Below are 16,585 nucleotides of genomic sequence, written 5' to 3' on the forward strand. Positions count from 1 at the left end.
GGGCAGAAGGTAGCCGAGGCAAAGATAGAAGAGTGTATGGAGGTCCACCACACCTGCAGCAGCAGACTCTGCCTGAAGCCTCAGGGACACCGTGCCAGGCCAGCTCTGAGGAGTCCTGGAGTATCCTAGGTGACAGGGAAGCCATGCCCACGAAGCCTGCAATGGCGGTGCCCTGTCCTCACTGCCCAAAGAAGATTCAGTTCAGCCCGGGGATCGGAGGGAGCAGCTGGCGGTACCGCAGAGCAGTAGAGATGCCGCCCAATAGCCGCAGCAGAGCGGACCCCACTCCTGCACCAGGAGACCTGCCTGCAGGAGAACCCATCACCAGACCACCGCTCCAGCCACCCCCGCAACCCAGCAAGGTCCTCAGGTCCTCCGCTAGCCACGGAGAGCCACAGGGGTAAGTACCAGCCACTTTTCAGGAGTGTTAATCAAGATTTTCATTGCCGAGCGGCGGGAGCTACCTCCCATGCGACCGACTAGCTCAGCGTCCAAACGACTTTGCCTCATCAATTCCACCTTGTAATGACATCAGTCATTGTACCCAAAAATCTACAGCAAAAAAAAAAAAGCCATTTCTCGGTTGCTCTTCATTGGGGGACACCTTACTGATGGGTATATGCTCTTGCCACTAGGAGGCGCTGACACTAGGAAAAAAAGTCGGCTCCTCCCTGGCAGGATATACCCGCCCACTGGAAGTGAGGTAACCAGTTTTTTCTAGTGTCAGTTAGGAGGCAAGACACAGGTCTGTGTGCTCCCCAGACCATGTCTTTTTTTTTTTCTTTTTTCCTAGTTTCAGTCTGAAGTTTAGTTTTTCTCTCCTTTGTTGTTTTCTCTAGCGTGGGGTGACAGGAGCATGGCACTGACTAAACCCCCACCTGCGACCTAGGGGCACAGTGCATTGCTGGATGGGCAGTCAACCCCTCCTCGCCAACAACCAGCGCCTGGCGGTGTACCCTGGGTCCGGGTCCCCCATATTCCCCTTTTTGCCTGGTGAGCTGGCTTAAGGCAGGTGGCCCTAGCTGGTCGAAGTCTCCGAGGGTGAGTATACAAGCCCCCTCCAACCGCCCAGACAGGTCCGATGGAGTTGCCCGTTGTCCTCTCCGGTCCCATACCGGTAAGCCGGACAGTGGTCTGCATGGTTTCCTACACTGCCTGTCACACCTCACATGGCTGATATAGCTACGGCTGGACTTCCGGTACTTCACTACCCTGTGTTGTAGGAATGACTTGTTGTCTCCTATGGACCCATACCAGTATGCCTGACAGTGGTCGGCATGGTTTCTACACCGCCTTTCATCGGCGGATGTATCGGCAGCTGGCAATCTGGTGCCCCACTGCCATGCGCGTTATACGTAGAACTGACAAAGTGTGTTCTGCGGACCCTATCAGATGACAGTGATTCATTCCACAGCTCCTCAGCCTTCCCATATCTCCATGGGGGGGGGGGATTTCTAGATACTGGAGGAGGGTCCCTATAGGTTCACGGGATTTATGCCAGTCAGACAGTCCTCGTCTGTTGGGTCTTCTACGCCACCAGGTCGCCCGTTGGATGGGCCACACTCCAGTTCCCTGCTTTCTGTGGGAGGTTGAATGGAGTGACCTTGTGCGCTCAGGGATCCTATTCCAGTCGACCAGACAGTTTTCTGCATGGCCTACTATTGCGTCAGGTCACCTGCCATACTCTTTTCACACAGTGGATGGTGGTTCTGGTATAACCCACTGCCAAGGGGTAGTTCCGAGTTAGTCTCCTCGGGTGGCTCCGTGGCCTTTCTACAATGCACCACATGCTGGTTTGTAGGGATCCCACCTTTCCAGATTCCTCTCTGCATGCCTGTTACTCTGTCTAAGGCTGGGATCTCGCTTCGCTGTGTGTTTCCGTATGTGGGACCGGCATGGCCATGGTCCCTATGCCACATAACCAGACACTGTCTTTATGCTTTTCTGGTCTACCAGATCTTCACCTCCGTTTTCTGCCGATGCCGCGGCTGCAGTCTGGTGTCTCTCTCTTCCAGGTGACCTTCCGCAAAGTGTATCTTTGTGGGTTCATGGGACCTTTTCTACCTGTGAGGTCCAATGGTGTCTGCATTTTTCCTGCTCCACATACATTCTTTTTCTCTTGATTCTGCGCCTGCAGTCTTGGTGTGTGGTACCATTAGTAAATCAGGTATGAGTTTTTTTTCTGCAGACTCTGCTCCAGGGACTTTTGCAGTCACAGAAGCATCACTCTGTTCCCCTTCCTGGAGTTGCACTGTTGGTCTGCTAGAGGCATACCTCCCTTCCTGCAGGTCCCCTGGATGTCTGTGGTTTCTTTCGTGTCGGCTGTCTTGGTACTACTAGTGAAGTACAATGTCTGTGTCCCTCCGTATGATAAGGCCGCTCTGTCAGGAAGAGCCCACCTTTCCTTCTGTTCTGTGGGGTGTGCCTCGGGGCTCCCTATACCTCCCAGGCCAAGTTTTCTGCCCTGGCTGGCTTCGGCACCTACTCTGCTGCCTTAGTCATCATCCGGACTGGCTTTCCATATGGCTTGTATGTTTGGCCAGCTTCAGTGTGCAGGATTCCTATCCCCCTGGGGACACGAGGTGGCTCCTCCATGCAGCAATGGGTTGTCGCTGGGGCCTGGGGGCTACATTCTCCCAGTCCTGTCCGTGGCTGTGGGGAAGCATTTCACTGCTCCTAGTGGCGCACTTGCCACTTCCCTTTCCACAGGGGGTATGGGTATCAGGGTGCTTGGCATGGTCAGTACCCGAGTTTCATCTCGGTCACCCTTGTTTTCCCTCCTCTAGGGGGACTATTTTTGAGTTTTTTTCTGCCGCCAAGATGCTGTCATCCCTCTGTTCCCACTATATAGGTGGGGTATCTGGCTGGCCCCTTGTTTTTTTTTGATGGGAGCAATCACCAGAGTTTTTACTGTCTAGGCTTGTGTGCTTCCTGTCCACCTTTGCAGCCTGGCTCTCTTCATGTTTCTTGGTTACCTATTGCTGCTCACGCAGACTTGACTCTCTCCTCTGTTGGAGGAGTTTATGTTATCTTGTATGGCCGGCGACAGCTGGTCTCGCCACTGATCTGTTGTTTGGGTCCTGCCATTGCTCTTCTCCTCCCTTCGCACAATCTCCCTGGAAGGGTGTGTTCCTCCTTTCCGTTTGCCTGTGTCAGTTGTACTGCACTGTCACCATAGTCTTCTGGAGTAACTTTCCTGTGCCCAAAGCCTGAGGGTCCCGGCTGGGTCCTCCTTTGTTTCCCTCCAGAGTGCTCTGGTCCGCTCGGCCTCGGACCACTGGGATCCGTGACCAGTTAGTCCTTGGCCTGGTCTCTGTCCTAGGATGCGGTGGCGTGCCTTCATTTCTGGCGGCTCTTCCGGTCCTTGGACGTTGTTTATGGTTGATGTCTCGGGCATGTGTAGTGATCCAGCCCGGGCTCCTCCACGATCCCTGTGTGATCGTTCGGTACTTTACTTCTTCATTTTCCACAGGGAAGTTTGTCATCCGGAGAGTTTTCACGGACGTCTGTTTTCCTTATTTTTCACGTTTGAGTCTTCTGGGTGGCTCAGGATCCTCCATTTCCCATATCGGCCACTAAAGTGTTCTGGGATGTTCCCTTTCGTAGTGTTCCGCTTGTTCCTTGACCGTTTACTTTACAGGTTCGTCTTACGGGTGAATCAGACCTCTAGTTTCCAGGTCGGTCTCTCCAGTGCCTGGGATGCCCCTTTTCTGGGCGATCCGCTCCTTCTTCGTTTGGGGGTTCATTCCTCCCAAGTTAGAGGGCGTTCCAGTCCTCCGGACTACACCAGCCTGGCTACTGTCGCCTTCTGGGTACTCGTGGTGGGCCCCTGGGACAGGGGATTTTGAGTCCACATCTGTTTACGTCTTTGTTCTCATGCACCAGACCTTTCATGTCTCTCTTTATGGCCCGTGGACGGGGGATCTTCCGGGAGCCCAATTTCTGGGCCGGATTTGTTTCTGGCCTGGGGACTTGTCTGCAGGCCTTGTGGACACATGAGTTCAGTCTCGGGGCTGATTACTTTTCTCTGGTGGTTGTTTTTTCCCACCCTTGGGGACTGCTTTGGTACATCCCATCAGTAAGGTGTCCCCCAATGAAGAGCGACCGAGAAAAGGAGATTTTTTTTTAACTCACCGTAAAATCTTTCTCGTAGCCTTCATTAGGGGACACCGCACCCACCCTTTTCTTTACTTTTCGTCCGGATGATCCTATCCGGTTGTTGAGTTTTTTATCCATGATTGTTTTCTAGGGTCTTTCGGACATGTCCTTTTTTGGCTTCTCCTACTGCTTTGTGACAAACTGGTTACCTCACTTCCAGTGGGCGGGTATATCCTGCCAGGGAGGAGCTGACTTTTTTTCCTAGTGTCAGCGCCTCCTAGTGTCAAGAGCATATACCCATCAGAAAGGTGTCCCCCAATGAAGGCTGCGAGAAAGGGATTTTACGGCGAGTACAAAAAAATCTCCTTTTTGTGACTTTCGGGGGCTTTTGTTTCTACGCAGTGCATTTTTCGGTAAAAATTACACCTTCTCTATATTCTGTAGGTCCATACGATTAGACTGATACCCTACTTATATAGGTTTGATTTTGTATTCTGGAAAAAAAATCATAACTACATGCACGAAAATTAATACGTTTAAAAATGTCCTCTTCTGACCCATATAACTTTATTTTTGCCGCATACTGAGATGTTTGAGGGCTAATTTTTTGCACCGTGGTCTGAAGTTTTTAACGGTCCCATTTTTGTTTTGATCAGACTTTTTGATAGCTTTTTATACAGTTTTTGATGGTATAAAAAGTCACCTAAAATACGCTATTTTGGACTTTGGAATTTTTTACGTGTACACCATTGACCATGCGGTTTAATTAATGATATATTTTTATAGTTCGGACATGTACGCACGTGGCGATACCACATATGTTTATATTTATTTTTATTAACATCGTTTTTTTTTATGGGAAAAGGGGGGTGATTCAAACTTTTATTAGGGAAGGGGTAAATCACATTTATTAACACTTTATTTTCCCCCATAGGGGACTAGAAGATGCAATACACTGATTTCCTACACTGATCACTGCTATGCCATAGCATAACATTGATCAGTGTTATCGCCGCACAACTGCTCCTGTCTGGATCTCAGGCACAGAGCAGTCATTCGCGATTGGACAGCTGATCAGGACACCACGGTGTTTCACCGCGGTGGTCCCAATCAGCCCGACTGAGCTTCCGGGAAGGTTTCACTTTTGTCTGAAGGGTTAATACCGGCATCACCACGATTGGTCATGTCCAGTATTAGCTGTGGTTCCCGGCCATTGATGGTCACCGTGTGACCCCGCGTTATATCGCTGGGACCCAGCACAGGACGTAAATATATGTCCTGCATCATTAAGGTTTTTTTTTTTTATCTCAGAAATAAATGGAATATGGAATATGTTACTTTTATAATAATTCATAATCTATTTATAACTTGTAATTTATGGTATCAAACTATATACCATTTAGATGTTTATAGATGGTTTTCCCATCACAAAGAATGTTCCCTCCATTCCATCACAGATAATTTTCTTCTCCCCCATCAAAGATAATGGGGGAGATTTATCAAAACCTGTCCAGAAGAAAAGTTGCCCATAGCAACAAATCATTTTTAACAAGGCCTCTGCAAAATGAAGGAAGCAATCTGATTTGTTGCTATGGGCAACTGGGCAACTTTTCCTTTGCACAGGTTATGGTAAATCTCCCCCAATGTTCCCTCCACTCCATCACAGATGATATTCTCCCCATGACAGATAATGTTCTTCTGCCTATCACAGATAATGTTCCCTCCACTCCATGACAGATAATATTCTTCTCATGACAAATAATCTTCTCCTCACCCATTACAGATAATGTTCTCTCCCACATCACAGATAATGTTCTCTCCCACATCACAGATAATGTTCTCCTCCCACATCACAGATAATGTGCTCCTCCCCATCACAGATAATGTGCTCCTCCCCATCACAGATAATGTGCTCCTCCCCCATCACAGATAATGTGCTCCTCCCCCATCACAGATAATGTGCTCCTCCCCATCACAGATAATGTGCTCCTCCCCCATCACAGATAATGTGCTCCTCCCCCATCACAGATAATGTGCTCCTCCCCCTTCACAGATAATGTGCTCCTCCCCCATCACAGATAATGTGCTCCTCCCCCATCACAGATAATATTCTCCTCCCCCATCACAGATAATGTGCTCCTCCCCCATCACAGATGATGTGCTCCTCCCCCATCACAGAAAATGTGCTCCTCCCCCATCACAGAAAATGTGCTCCTCCCCAATCACAGAAAATGTGCTCCTCCCCCATCACAGAAAATGTTCTCCTACCCCATCACAGAAAATATTTAGTCTGGCTGACTAGTTTATTGGTTTTTCTTTTCCTCCTCTCAGTAAAATGGTGAATCCAGCTTTGAAAGTATCTACCCTACTCTGCAATGTTTTATTTATTTTTTTCAAAAATTTCCATTTTTCAGAAGAAAAAGTTTTCCTGGCTTCAAAATTTCCACAAATTTAACATCTCTGTATTTAAATAACCTGAATCATTAGAATTTTAATATGGTATACCAAAATAGAAAAAGAAATTGTTAGAAAAAATATTTTAAATAAACAGTTGAAATGTGCAGCGTGTAAAGGTACCCTAACAGGAAGCTGAACACTGATCGTTCAGCTTCCTGTTCTTTTCTGCATTATGCAGATGAATGCAGAGAGAGCAGACCACATCATTAATGGCACAGATCACTTAGTGTTAATTTAACGCAAGATTTAGTCTTTAACTCCTACCCGACCCATGACATACATATACGTCATTGGTCGGGTGGACAGACATGACTGGGTCCGCGTCATGAACGGGAGATGTCCGCTGCTATCATTTTAACTGGTTTAAACATTGAATGCCGCTATTCCCTGGTATCTACCGTATATACTCGAGTATAAGGCAAGTTTTTCAGCACTTTTCATGCTGAAAACACCCCCCCTCGGCTTAAACTCGAGTGAGCTCTCCGCCCTCAGTGGTCTTCAACCTGTGGACCTCCAGAGGTTTCAAAACTACAACTCCCAGCAAGCGTAGTTTTGAAACCTCTGGAGGTCCGCAGGTTGAAGACCACTGCGGCCTTCGACATCATCCAGCCCCCCCCCCCCTCACCCCCTTTAGTTCTGTACTCACCTCCGCTCGGCGGGACGTTAGGGTGCGCTTGTCCGGTGCTGCAGGACTGTCCGGTGGGGAGGTCGTCCGGTGGGATAGTCGTTCCGGGCTGCCATCTTCACCGGGGGGCCTCTTCTCCGCGCTTTGGGCCCGGCCCCGGAATAGTCATGTTGCCTTGACGACGACGCAGAGGGACGTTCATTACCAACGTCCCTCTGCATCATCGTCAAGGCAACGCCTCTATTCCTGGCCCGAAGCGCGGAGAAGAGGCCCCCCGGTGAAGAAGGCAGCCCGGAACGACTATCCCACCGGACAGTCCTGCAGCACCGGACCAGCGCACCCTAACGTCCCGCCGAGCGGAGGTGAGTACAGAACTAAAGGGGGTGAGAGGGGGCTGGATGATGTCGAAGGCCGCAGTGGTCTTCAACCTGCGGACCTCCAGAGGTTTAAAAACTACAACTCCCAGCAAGCCCGGACAGCCGATGGCTGCCTGGGCTTGCTGGGAGTTGTAGTTTTGAAACATCTGGAGGTCCGCAGGTTGAAGACCACTGTATCAGACATTGACAAGCGGTGATGATGATGACATGTGGTGATGATGAAGGGGGGGTGTGGGATGATGACAAGGGGATGATGAAGGGGGGGTGGGATTATGACAAGGGGATGATGAAGGGGGGGTGGGATTATGACAGGGGGATGATGAAGGGGGGGTGTGGGATGATGACAAGAGGATGATGACAAGGGGATGATGAAGGGGGTGGGGATGATGACAAGGGGATGATGAAGGGGGGGTGTGGGATGATGACTAGGGGATGATGAAGGGGGGGGTGTGGGATGATGACAGGCGGTGATGATGAAGGGGGGATGATGACAGGGTGATGATGATGAGGCTGTTAATGACGGGGGTCTGGATGATGACAGGGGGGATGATGTATTTCCCACCCTAGGCTTATACTCGAGTCAATAACTTTTCCTGGGATTTTGGGGTGAAATTAGGGGCCTCGGCTTATATTCGGGTCGGCTTATACTCGAGTATATACGGGTAGTAAAAAAATTAAAAGTTTTTAGAAATATAAAAAAATCCCTCCCCTAATAAAAATCCAAATCACTGTACAAACAAGAAAAATACACATATTTGGTATCGCCACGTGCGTAATTGTCCGAACTATTTAATTATTGTATTTCTGATCCTGCACAGTGAACCACTTAAAGAGTACCTGTCAGCAACTAAACTTTCCCTGATCCCCCTCCCCATCTGTCGCTTACTCTAACTATGCCTATCCCTGTGTTTATTGAGGTTTAAAACCCTGTGGAAATACCTTTTTTTTTATCCCTCTTCATTAGCTCAGAAGCACTGTCTTTCTGAGGGGTGGAAGGAGGTGGGTCCCGGCAGGCATGATGTCACATGAAGCCTGGCAGGGACTCTGCTTCTGCCAGTCTTCCTGTATGCTGCTCTCCCTCTGCAGCAGTGTTTCCCAACCAGGGTACCTCCAGCTGTTGCAAAACTACAACTCCCAGCAGGCCCAGACAGTCAACAGCTGTCTGGGCATGCTGGGAGTTGTAGTTTTGCAACAGCTGGAAGCACCCTGGTTGGGAAACACTGCTCTGCAGTGTGCATACAGACTAAGTACTGGGAGGGACGGCAGCCTCTGTCTCTCTCTCTCCTGTGTCTCTCTGCACTAAAAAATCAATGCTGAGAACCAGGGGCGGTGGGAGCAATTACAGAGGCAGTAATTAAGATGAATGTCAGGGGGGGGGGGGGGGGGGGGCACAGAGCAGGGAGTGCAGTTAAATAATGCAATGTATAAGATAACGTGTGGTGAGGGGCAGGGAGAACACAGAGCAGGGGGAGGGGGAGGTGACTGGCCTCTGTTATATGAGAGGCATGTGCTGGCTTGTAGCTCACAGTGCTGCTCCAGGCTGGGAGCGAGTCCTGAGCTGAGAGTACTGAACTTCCTGTGGAAGGACCAGAGCCCTTTCAGCATTAGTCCTAAAAGCTGTACACTTACTATGAAAAGCATAGGAAGCTGCCTGCAGACCAGGCATAGAAGAGAGACCCCTAGTGGCCAAAAGTATAAAATGAAAAAACTGGTATAAATATTAATATTTTTTAATGAAGATATATTACAATATGTCTTCATTAATGATTATGAACAACATATTAAAAGTTTTTGTTGATGACAGGTACTCTTTAAACACAAAAAAATTCCAAACTCCAAAATTTATGTTTTTTGGTTACCTCACATCCCCAAAAGAATAATGAAAAGTGATCAAAAAGCCAGAACTACACAATAGTGGTACTGTGACTCATGGCGCAAACCAAACCCTAACACAACTCGGTAGGTGGAAAGATTTTAAAGTTATAGGGGTGAGAACATGTAATGAAAAAAGTTTTTATTTTTGCCCCTTCAATTCAAGTCTATGTCACGCCCCCTTCCATAGACTTGCATTGAGGGGGCAGGGCTATGATATCACAAGCTCCCGGCTCCAGCGTTCGGAACAGTTTGTTCCAAACACTGAACAGCGGAGTACCCCTTTAAAAGCTTTGTTCTTTCTTCCAGATGACAATGCTGAGGAAGCGGCCCAGAGCACAATGAATGTAAGTTCTGATGTCTTTTAGTCTGGGCTCATGTGGATGTTGTGCATACAACTCCAGCTATAGAACTTGTCCTCATTTTGTTTTCCAGGACGAAGACCATGAAGATGGAACACAGGAGGAAACAGGTAAAAAGAATCTAAAGTGATCCTCTTGTTCACTGAAACATTGGAAAACAAAAGCATTATAATGGCACCACAATATAACATTTTCTAGGTTATCAGGTGGTCTTTGAAAAGTATTAAAGGAGTACTTTGGTACTTTACTTCGTATACCCTATGCACCGGCATCTAGTGCAAGGGGCCTGGCTCTCCTAGTAAACAGAGCATGGGTCAACACCCTTCCCCCCCCCCCCCCTCTATGCATCTTTATGAGAGAGCATTCCAGGAAATGTGCTTTTTTGCCTATATAATGCAGCATTGGCTATTATTAGAGAATAATGTAGAGGTTCTTGTGTATGCCTTTTGATTACCTCTTTTTGTTGACATGGCATGCATGGAATGTGGGTTCTGTAATGTTTCAATATGTTTTTTTAATTTTTTTTATCCATAGTGCAGTTTTTAGTGAATTGTTGCCATAAGCCAAAATTGATTTGACCTATTATCATAATTGAGGTGTTTTTTTAAAATTTGAAGTCTTTAGGCTGTGTTCACATGTTAAATGTTCTGCTGTGATTTTTAAAAAGAAATCATGGCAAAAAATTACACATTTGTACAGGTAAAAAATAGCACCTTTTTTTCCACAATCATGTAAAATAAACATAAAAAATGCAGCCAAACATGCAGTGTGTGAATACAGTCTCAGGGGAGGTGTATAACTACTATTTCTCTATCTGCTCCATTGGGGGACACAGACCTTGGGTATATGCTGTTGTTGCTAGGAGACTTGACACTATGGAAACCAAAAAGGTCGGCTCCTCCCAGCAGGATATACCCGCCTACAGAGCCTGAGCTAATCAGTTTTAGCTTAGTGTCTGCAGGAGACAGACGCTGGTCTGGGGTTTCCCAGACCTGGTCAAACATTTATTTTCCAGATTAGGGAAGTTAAGTTTCTTATTCTCTTTTCTTTTCCTGTTTTTAGGTGGGGACTCAGGAACATAGCGTTCACTGTTTCCCCATTTCCCCATTTGCAATTGAGGGGGCACAGGCATCGTGGATGTACTGTCAACCCCCTCTTGCCAACGGTCAGCGCCTGGGGTTGTACCTCATGGGTCTGGGTCCCCCACTTTTCCCTGCTCGTCTCTCTGTTACATGCCGGCATGATGCAGGTGACTAAAAGCTGACTGAAGACTTCATTAGGTAAGTTCTTCTGAATTAGGTGAGTATTTCCCCCCCCCCCCCTTTTCTTACAGGTTTTAGGAACCTTCAACCTTTGGAGACCCCCTGTTTTGGGCCCAATCCTCTTTTTTATTGCCTAAGGATGTGGGGACTTTTTTCAATAGGTGGGTCTGTTAACCCACCTTTTTTCTTATTGACCCGAGGTCTCCCTACCACAGGAACTGGTCTGGGGCCAAGGGGTACTTGTCAGTGTTGTAGGTCTGTCTCGGCGCCTGTCTGTTCAGGCGCCGGCGCTTAAACACTTGCAGTTCTTTTTCCTTAGAAGCCGCGGCTGCCGACTTCTCCTTTTCCCGCTCACATATGCGCCGGCTTCGGCTCCGGCCGCATCATGTGTCAATGCGTCCGGAGCACAGTTTTTCCTCTCGTCGGCAGCTGCAAGTTTACCCGCTCCCTTCCCCTTGCGCTTGCATATGCGACGGGGGTTGAGAGTGGGCGCCATAATCACCGGCCATGTTCTTATCTTTGCGCCGGGCGTTCGTGGACTTTAGCTCCGCCCACCCGCGGCCGGCGGGGATACAGGCTCACAAATTACTTCTGCCAATTAGCGCAGTGCGCACGCAGAGGGGCTCTAGGACCAATCAGAGGCGCCCCTCTCTTCTCATTGGTCCTGCTTGCCCCTGCCTCTTTTTCTCTCTCTCTCTCTCTCTCTCTCTCTCTCTCTCTCTCTCAGCAGCTGACTGAAGTTCTCCTCACAGCAGCTGCCCTGTTAGGGACACAGTCACTGGTGAGACTGTTTCATTTTTTACCATGTCCATGGTGACTGCCTTGGAGAGATCCTCCTTACACCGGCCCTCCAGGAAGACCCGCTCTCCCTCTTACTATGCTAAACGCTCTCACAAGCGTCATAGGGGTATTTCCTTGGACTCATCCCCGGAGCCTTCTAGTAGGCGCTCCCCTCACAGGTGTCGCCCCTCTGCTCCAGCTTGCCGCACGCGTCTCTCTTCCAGAGGATGCTCCCCTGGTCACCGTTCTGGATCTCCAGATCAGCGTACCAGGTCAGAGTCGCCTTCTTCCAAGGCTGCCTCCACTCGTTCCCACTCTCCTGGAGAACTTGTAGATGAGGCTTCTGATTCTACCTCTGACTCAGAGGACCGAACACATACAACGGACAGGGTGGACACATTGGTTTTGGCCATATGGGACACCTTCCATCTAGAGGACCTAGGAACTTCGGACTTAGCTCCAGAAGTTTCCTTTCACCGTGCCCGACCGGCACCCAAGGATTTTGTCTCTCATGCTTAATTTGAAGCCTTACTGCAATCTGCCTGGAGGCACCCTGATAAGAAGTTTCAGGAAGCAAAGGAGTTTCAAGCGCAGTATCCCTTCGCCAAGGAACTCATTGCTCAGTGGACCTCCCCTCCAATTGTGGATCCACCGGTCTCCCGCCTGTCAAAGGAGACTACTCTGCCGTTAGCTGAGGCAGCCTCCTTCAAGTATCCGGCAGACAAGAAAGTGGAGACCTTGGCAAAGTTTGCCTTCCTGCATTTGCTTCGGCCTGGGTGTCTAAAGCCCTTTCAGTCTGGGCTTCCCAACTCCACCAGGGTATCCTTTCTGGGTCTCCCGCGGAGGACTTGGCTGATTTAGCTCTCCAACTTTCCAAAGCTGGAGACTTTCTGTGTTCTGCTTCCATGCAGTCGGCCCGCTGTGCTGCCTTTGCCACAGGCAACCTAGTGGCCCTCTGTCGATCCATGTGGCTCAAAGCCTGGGATGCGGACGCCGCTTCCAAGAAGTCTGTGACTGAACTTCCCTTTACTGGTTCTCGGCTCTTTGGTAAGCACCTAGATGAAATTATGTCAGAGGCGATCGGGGGTAAAAGTTCCTTACTACCTCAGAATAAGGCTCGAAGTACTGCTTCCCATCGCAAGTCAACCTCCTTTTGGTTCTTTCGGACCTTTTGTGCCAATAAGGGGGCCAGGCAGGCGCCTTCTCGGGACAAGAAGGTTCCCTACTTCCAAACCCGTCCGTCCTGGAAATCAGACAATCGTTCCGGCAGTTTTGCGGCCAAAGCCGGCACCTGCAAACCTACTTCTGCCTGAAGGGACGCACCCACCCGCAGATTTTTCTTGGGTGGGAGGTTGTCTGTTACTCTTCTGGGATGTCTGGGCCGCACATGTTCAGGACTCCTGGGTCAGGGATGTGGTATCCAATGGTTACCGGATCGAGTTTGCCTCCCTTCCAAGGGATCACTTTTTTCTGTCCCAGGCCCCCCTATCCCCCTCTCTAGCGAAGGCTTTTCGAGGCGCACTACAGTCCCTTCTCATCCAGGGAGTAATTGTCCCAGTTCCTCCCAGGGAATGTTTTCAAGTTTTTTCTCCCACCTCTTCATGGTCCCCAAGAAAGGGGGTTCTGTACGTCCAATCATGGATCTGAAGCGCCTCAACCAGCATCTTTTCCTTTGCCATTTCCGCATAGAGTCTCTCCAATCGGTCGTGGCGACCATGGATCATGGGGACTTTCTTCGGTGGACATCAAGGATGCCTACCTCCACATTCCGATTTTCCCAGGACACCAGTGGTACCTCCGCTTTGCTGTTCCGGAAGGCAATTTTCAGTTTGTGTCTCTCCCCTTCGGCCTGGCCACTGCTCCAAGGGTCTTCACCAAGGTCCTGGCGCCAGTGATTGGCCTCCTACGGATCAGAGGTGTCTCAGTGATTCCTTACTTGGACGACCTCCTGATCAAGGCACTGACAAGAGCCCAGAATCTAGAGAGTCTCGTCTCTCCCTCACCCTTCAAGCCTTGTCTCGCTTCGGCTGGATGGTCAATCAGGACAAGTCCAACCTCTCTCCCACCCAGTCCCTGGTATTTTTGGGACTCCAGTTCGACACGACGTCTGCTTCCGCCAGACAAGCGGTTGACTCTCTCTCTGTTTTTATGGGTTCAGACACTTCGGAACCCTGCCCCGATTTTCATTCGCTTTTGCATGGAAGTCCTGGGTCGGATGGTGGCAGCCATGGAGGCCGTTCCGTTCGCTCAGTTTCATTTCCGACCCCTTCAACTGGCGATTCTATCCTGGTGCGATCTCTCGATTGCAGGATTGTCCTTCCTCAGAGGTCCCTTCCGGTCCCTTCTGTGGTGGCTTCGCTCCCCCCTAATTCTTCAGGGGGGCTCCTTTCTGCCCCTCCACTGGCCGGTCATTATGACAGATGCCAGCCTTTCGGGTTGGGGGGTGTTTTCAGGGACCGGACAGTCCAAGGCCTTTGATACCTCCGAGAAGCCCATCTCCCAATCAACGTATTGGAGCTGAGGGCAATCTATCTCTGCCTGTTACATTGGGAGATCCTTCTTCAGGGCCGCCCGGCGCAGCTCCGCGGCGATGGCCGAAGTATCCAAAATTCCCCTCTGGGCGGAACTCAGAGTTCCAGCCATCTCGGCGATTCACATCCCGGGAGTAAACAACTGGGAAGCGGACTTTCTCAGCCGGTCCTCAGCCGACCCCGGCGAGTGGCCCCTTCATCCGGAGGTATTTGTGGACATCTGCAACCTCTGGGGCACTCCAGACGTGGACCTCTTTGTGTCCCATCACCAGCAGAAGATTCCCCTCTTTGTGATGAAGTCCCAGGACCCCCGGGCTCTAGCCGTGGATGCTCTGGTGATTCGTTGGTTGGGCTTCGCCCTACCCTATCGGTTCCCTCCTCTTCCTCTCCTTCCCAGGGTCCTGAGGAAGCTCAAAGCAGAAGGCGTTCCCCCCCCCCCCCCCCCCCCCCAATTCTCGTGGCTCCAGACTGGCCCCGGAGGGCATAGTACGCCGACGTGATTCAGCTTCTGGACGACGTGCCGCTGCGCCTTCCGCTTCGTCCAGACCTTTTTTCTCAGGGTCCCCTGTGCCACCTCAATTTACTGTCGCTGCATTTGACGGCTTGGCGGTTGAGACTGCGGTTCTAAGGGCCCAAGGTTTCTCTCCCCAGGTGATTTGCACCATGCTCAGGGCGCGCAAGCCCTCCTCTGCAAAGATTTACCACCTTACCTGGCGGTCTTATTTTCATTGATGTGAATCTCAGTCTTTTTCTCCAGTTGTTTTCTCCCTCTCCGACTCCTTTCCTTTTTGCAGTCGGGGCTGGAACAACAGTTGGCTCTCAACTCCCTTAAGGGTCAGGTTTCGGCCCTTTCCATTCTCTTCCAACGCCCTCTAGTGTCCGATTCTCATGTTCGGACTTTTCTTCAGGGAGTGGCCCACGTGGCCCCTCCTTACAGGTCCCCTACACCTCCTTGGGATCTGAACATAGTCCTTGGTGCCCTGCAGGGCGCTCCCTTTGAACCCCTCAGGGAGGTTTCCCTTCGTCTCCTTTCCTGGAAGGTGGCGTTCCTTATTGCAATTACCTCTATTAGACGGGTTTCAGAGCTGGTGGCTCTATCCTGCCGCTCTCCTGATCATCCACCAGGATGTCCGGTTCCATCCTTTTTACCTAAGGTGATTTCTGCTTTCCACCTCAATGAGGACATAGTCCTCCCGTCCTTTTGCCCTGCTCCATCTCATCCTAAGGGGCATTTGCTCCATAAACTGGATGTGGTGCGGGCTGTACGAACCTACCTCTCTATCACTTCTTTCCTTTCGTCAGTGTGACTCCTTTTTTGTTCTTACGAACGGTCGCCGTAAGGGACAACCTGCTTCAAGGGACACCATTTCGCGGTGGATCAGGTCTGCCATTTCGGAAGCTTACCGTTGTAAAGGGAAGACCCCTCCCTTTAAGGTTTCAGCTCATTCCAGACATTCTGTCGGAGCTTCCTGGGCTCTCTGTAACAGGGCTTCGGCCTCACAAGTCTGTAATGCAGCTACCTTGTCGTCCTTGCACATTTTTACAAAATTCTATCAGGTTCATACCTTTGCATCTGCTGATGCTAGTCTGGGCTGTAAGGTGTTGCAGGCGGCGGTGGTCCAGCCTGCCCCCTGACTGGTTTCTGTGCCCACCCTAGGGATGGCTTTGGTACATCCCAAGGTCTGTGTCCCCAATGCAGCCGATAGAGAAAAGGACATTTTTTGTTCTTAACATAAAATCCTTTTCTCGGAGGATCTATTGGGGGACACAGCTCCGACCCTTGCTTTTGGTGTTCCTGGTTTGGTTACCTGTCCGTGGGTGCATTCAGTTATTTTTTGTTCGTTGGTTACATCGGACTGGTCTTGGTTTTCTGCCTTTTGGTCCTCTCCTACTGCTCTGGGACTAAACTGATTACCTCTGGCTCTGTAGGCGGGTATATCCTGCTGGGAGGAGCCGACCTTTTTGGTTTCCATAGTGTCAAGTCTCCTAGCAACAACAGCATATTCCCAAGGTCTGTTTCCCCCATTGGATCCTCCAAGAAAAGGATTTTACGGTAAGAACAAAAAATCTCCTTATATCCTGATCCCATAGAGATAGCAGATGGAACTGGTAAAGGAGAGAAATGAGAGCAATTAGGAGGTGATCTGGTTGATGATGATGTCATCTTGTAATTACAGGAAGTCAGTTGACCCTAAACTTACATCCTGTTCTCACCATTTGG

The 16,585-nt window shown here is 49.9% G+C and overlaps 1 protein-coding gene across 3 annotated transcripts in view; it reads left to right on the plus strand.

The window, feature by feature from the left end:
• Nucleotides 1-16,585, plus strand: part of LOC130367881 (DBIRD complex subunit ZNF326-like) — a 112,089-nt gene that overhangs the window by 33,429 nt on the left and 62,075 nt on the right. For all 3 annotated transcript variants that reach the window (XM_056570838.1, XM_056570836.1, XM_056570837.1), the window contains exons 5-6: nt 9,739-9,776; nt 9,865-9,901. In XM_056570838.1, the coding sequence (XP_056426813.1) occupies nt 9,739-9,776; nt 9,865-9,901 (75 nt within the window). The remainder of the gene's footprint in view (nt 1-9,738; nt 9,777-9,864; nt 9,902-16,585) is intronic.

The sequence above is a fragment of the Hyla sarda genome, chromosome 4 (assembly GCF_029499605.1).
Source record: "Hyla sarda isolate aHylSar1 chromosome 4, aHylSar1.hap1, whole genome shotgun sequence".
Classification (NCBI taxonomy): domain Eukaryota; kingdom Metazoa; phylum Chordata; class Amphibia; order Anura; family Hylidae; genus Hyla; species Hyla sarda.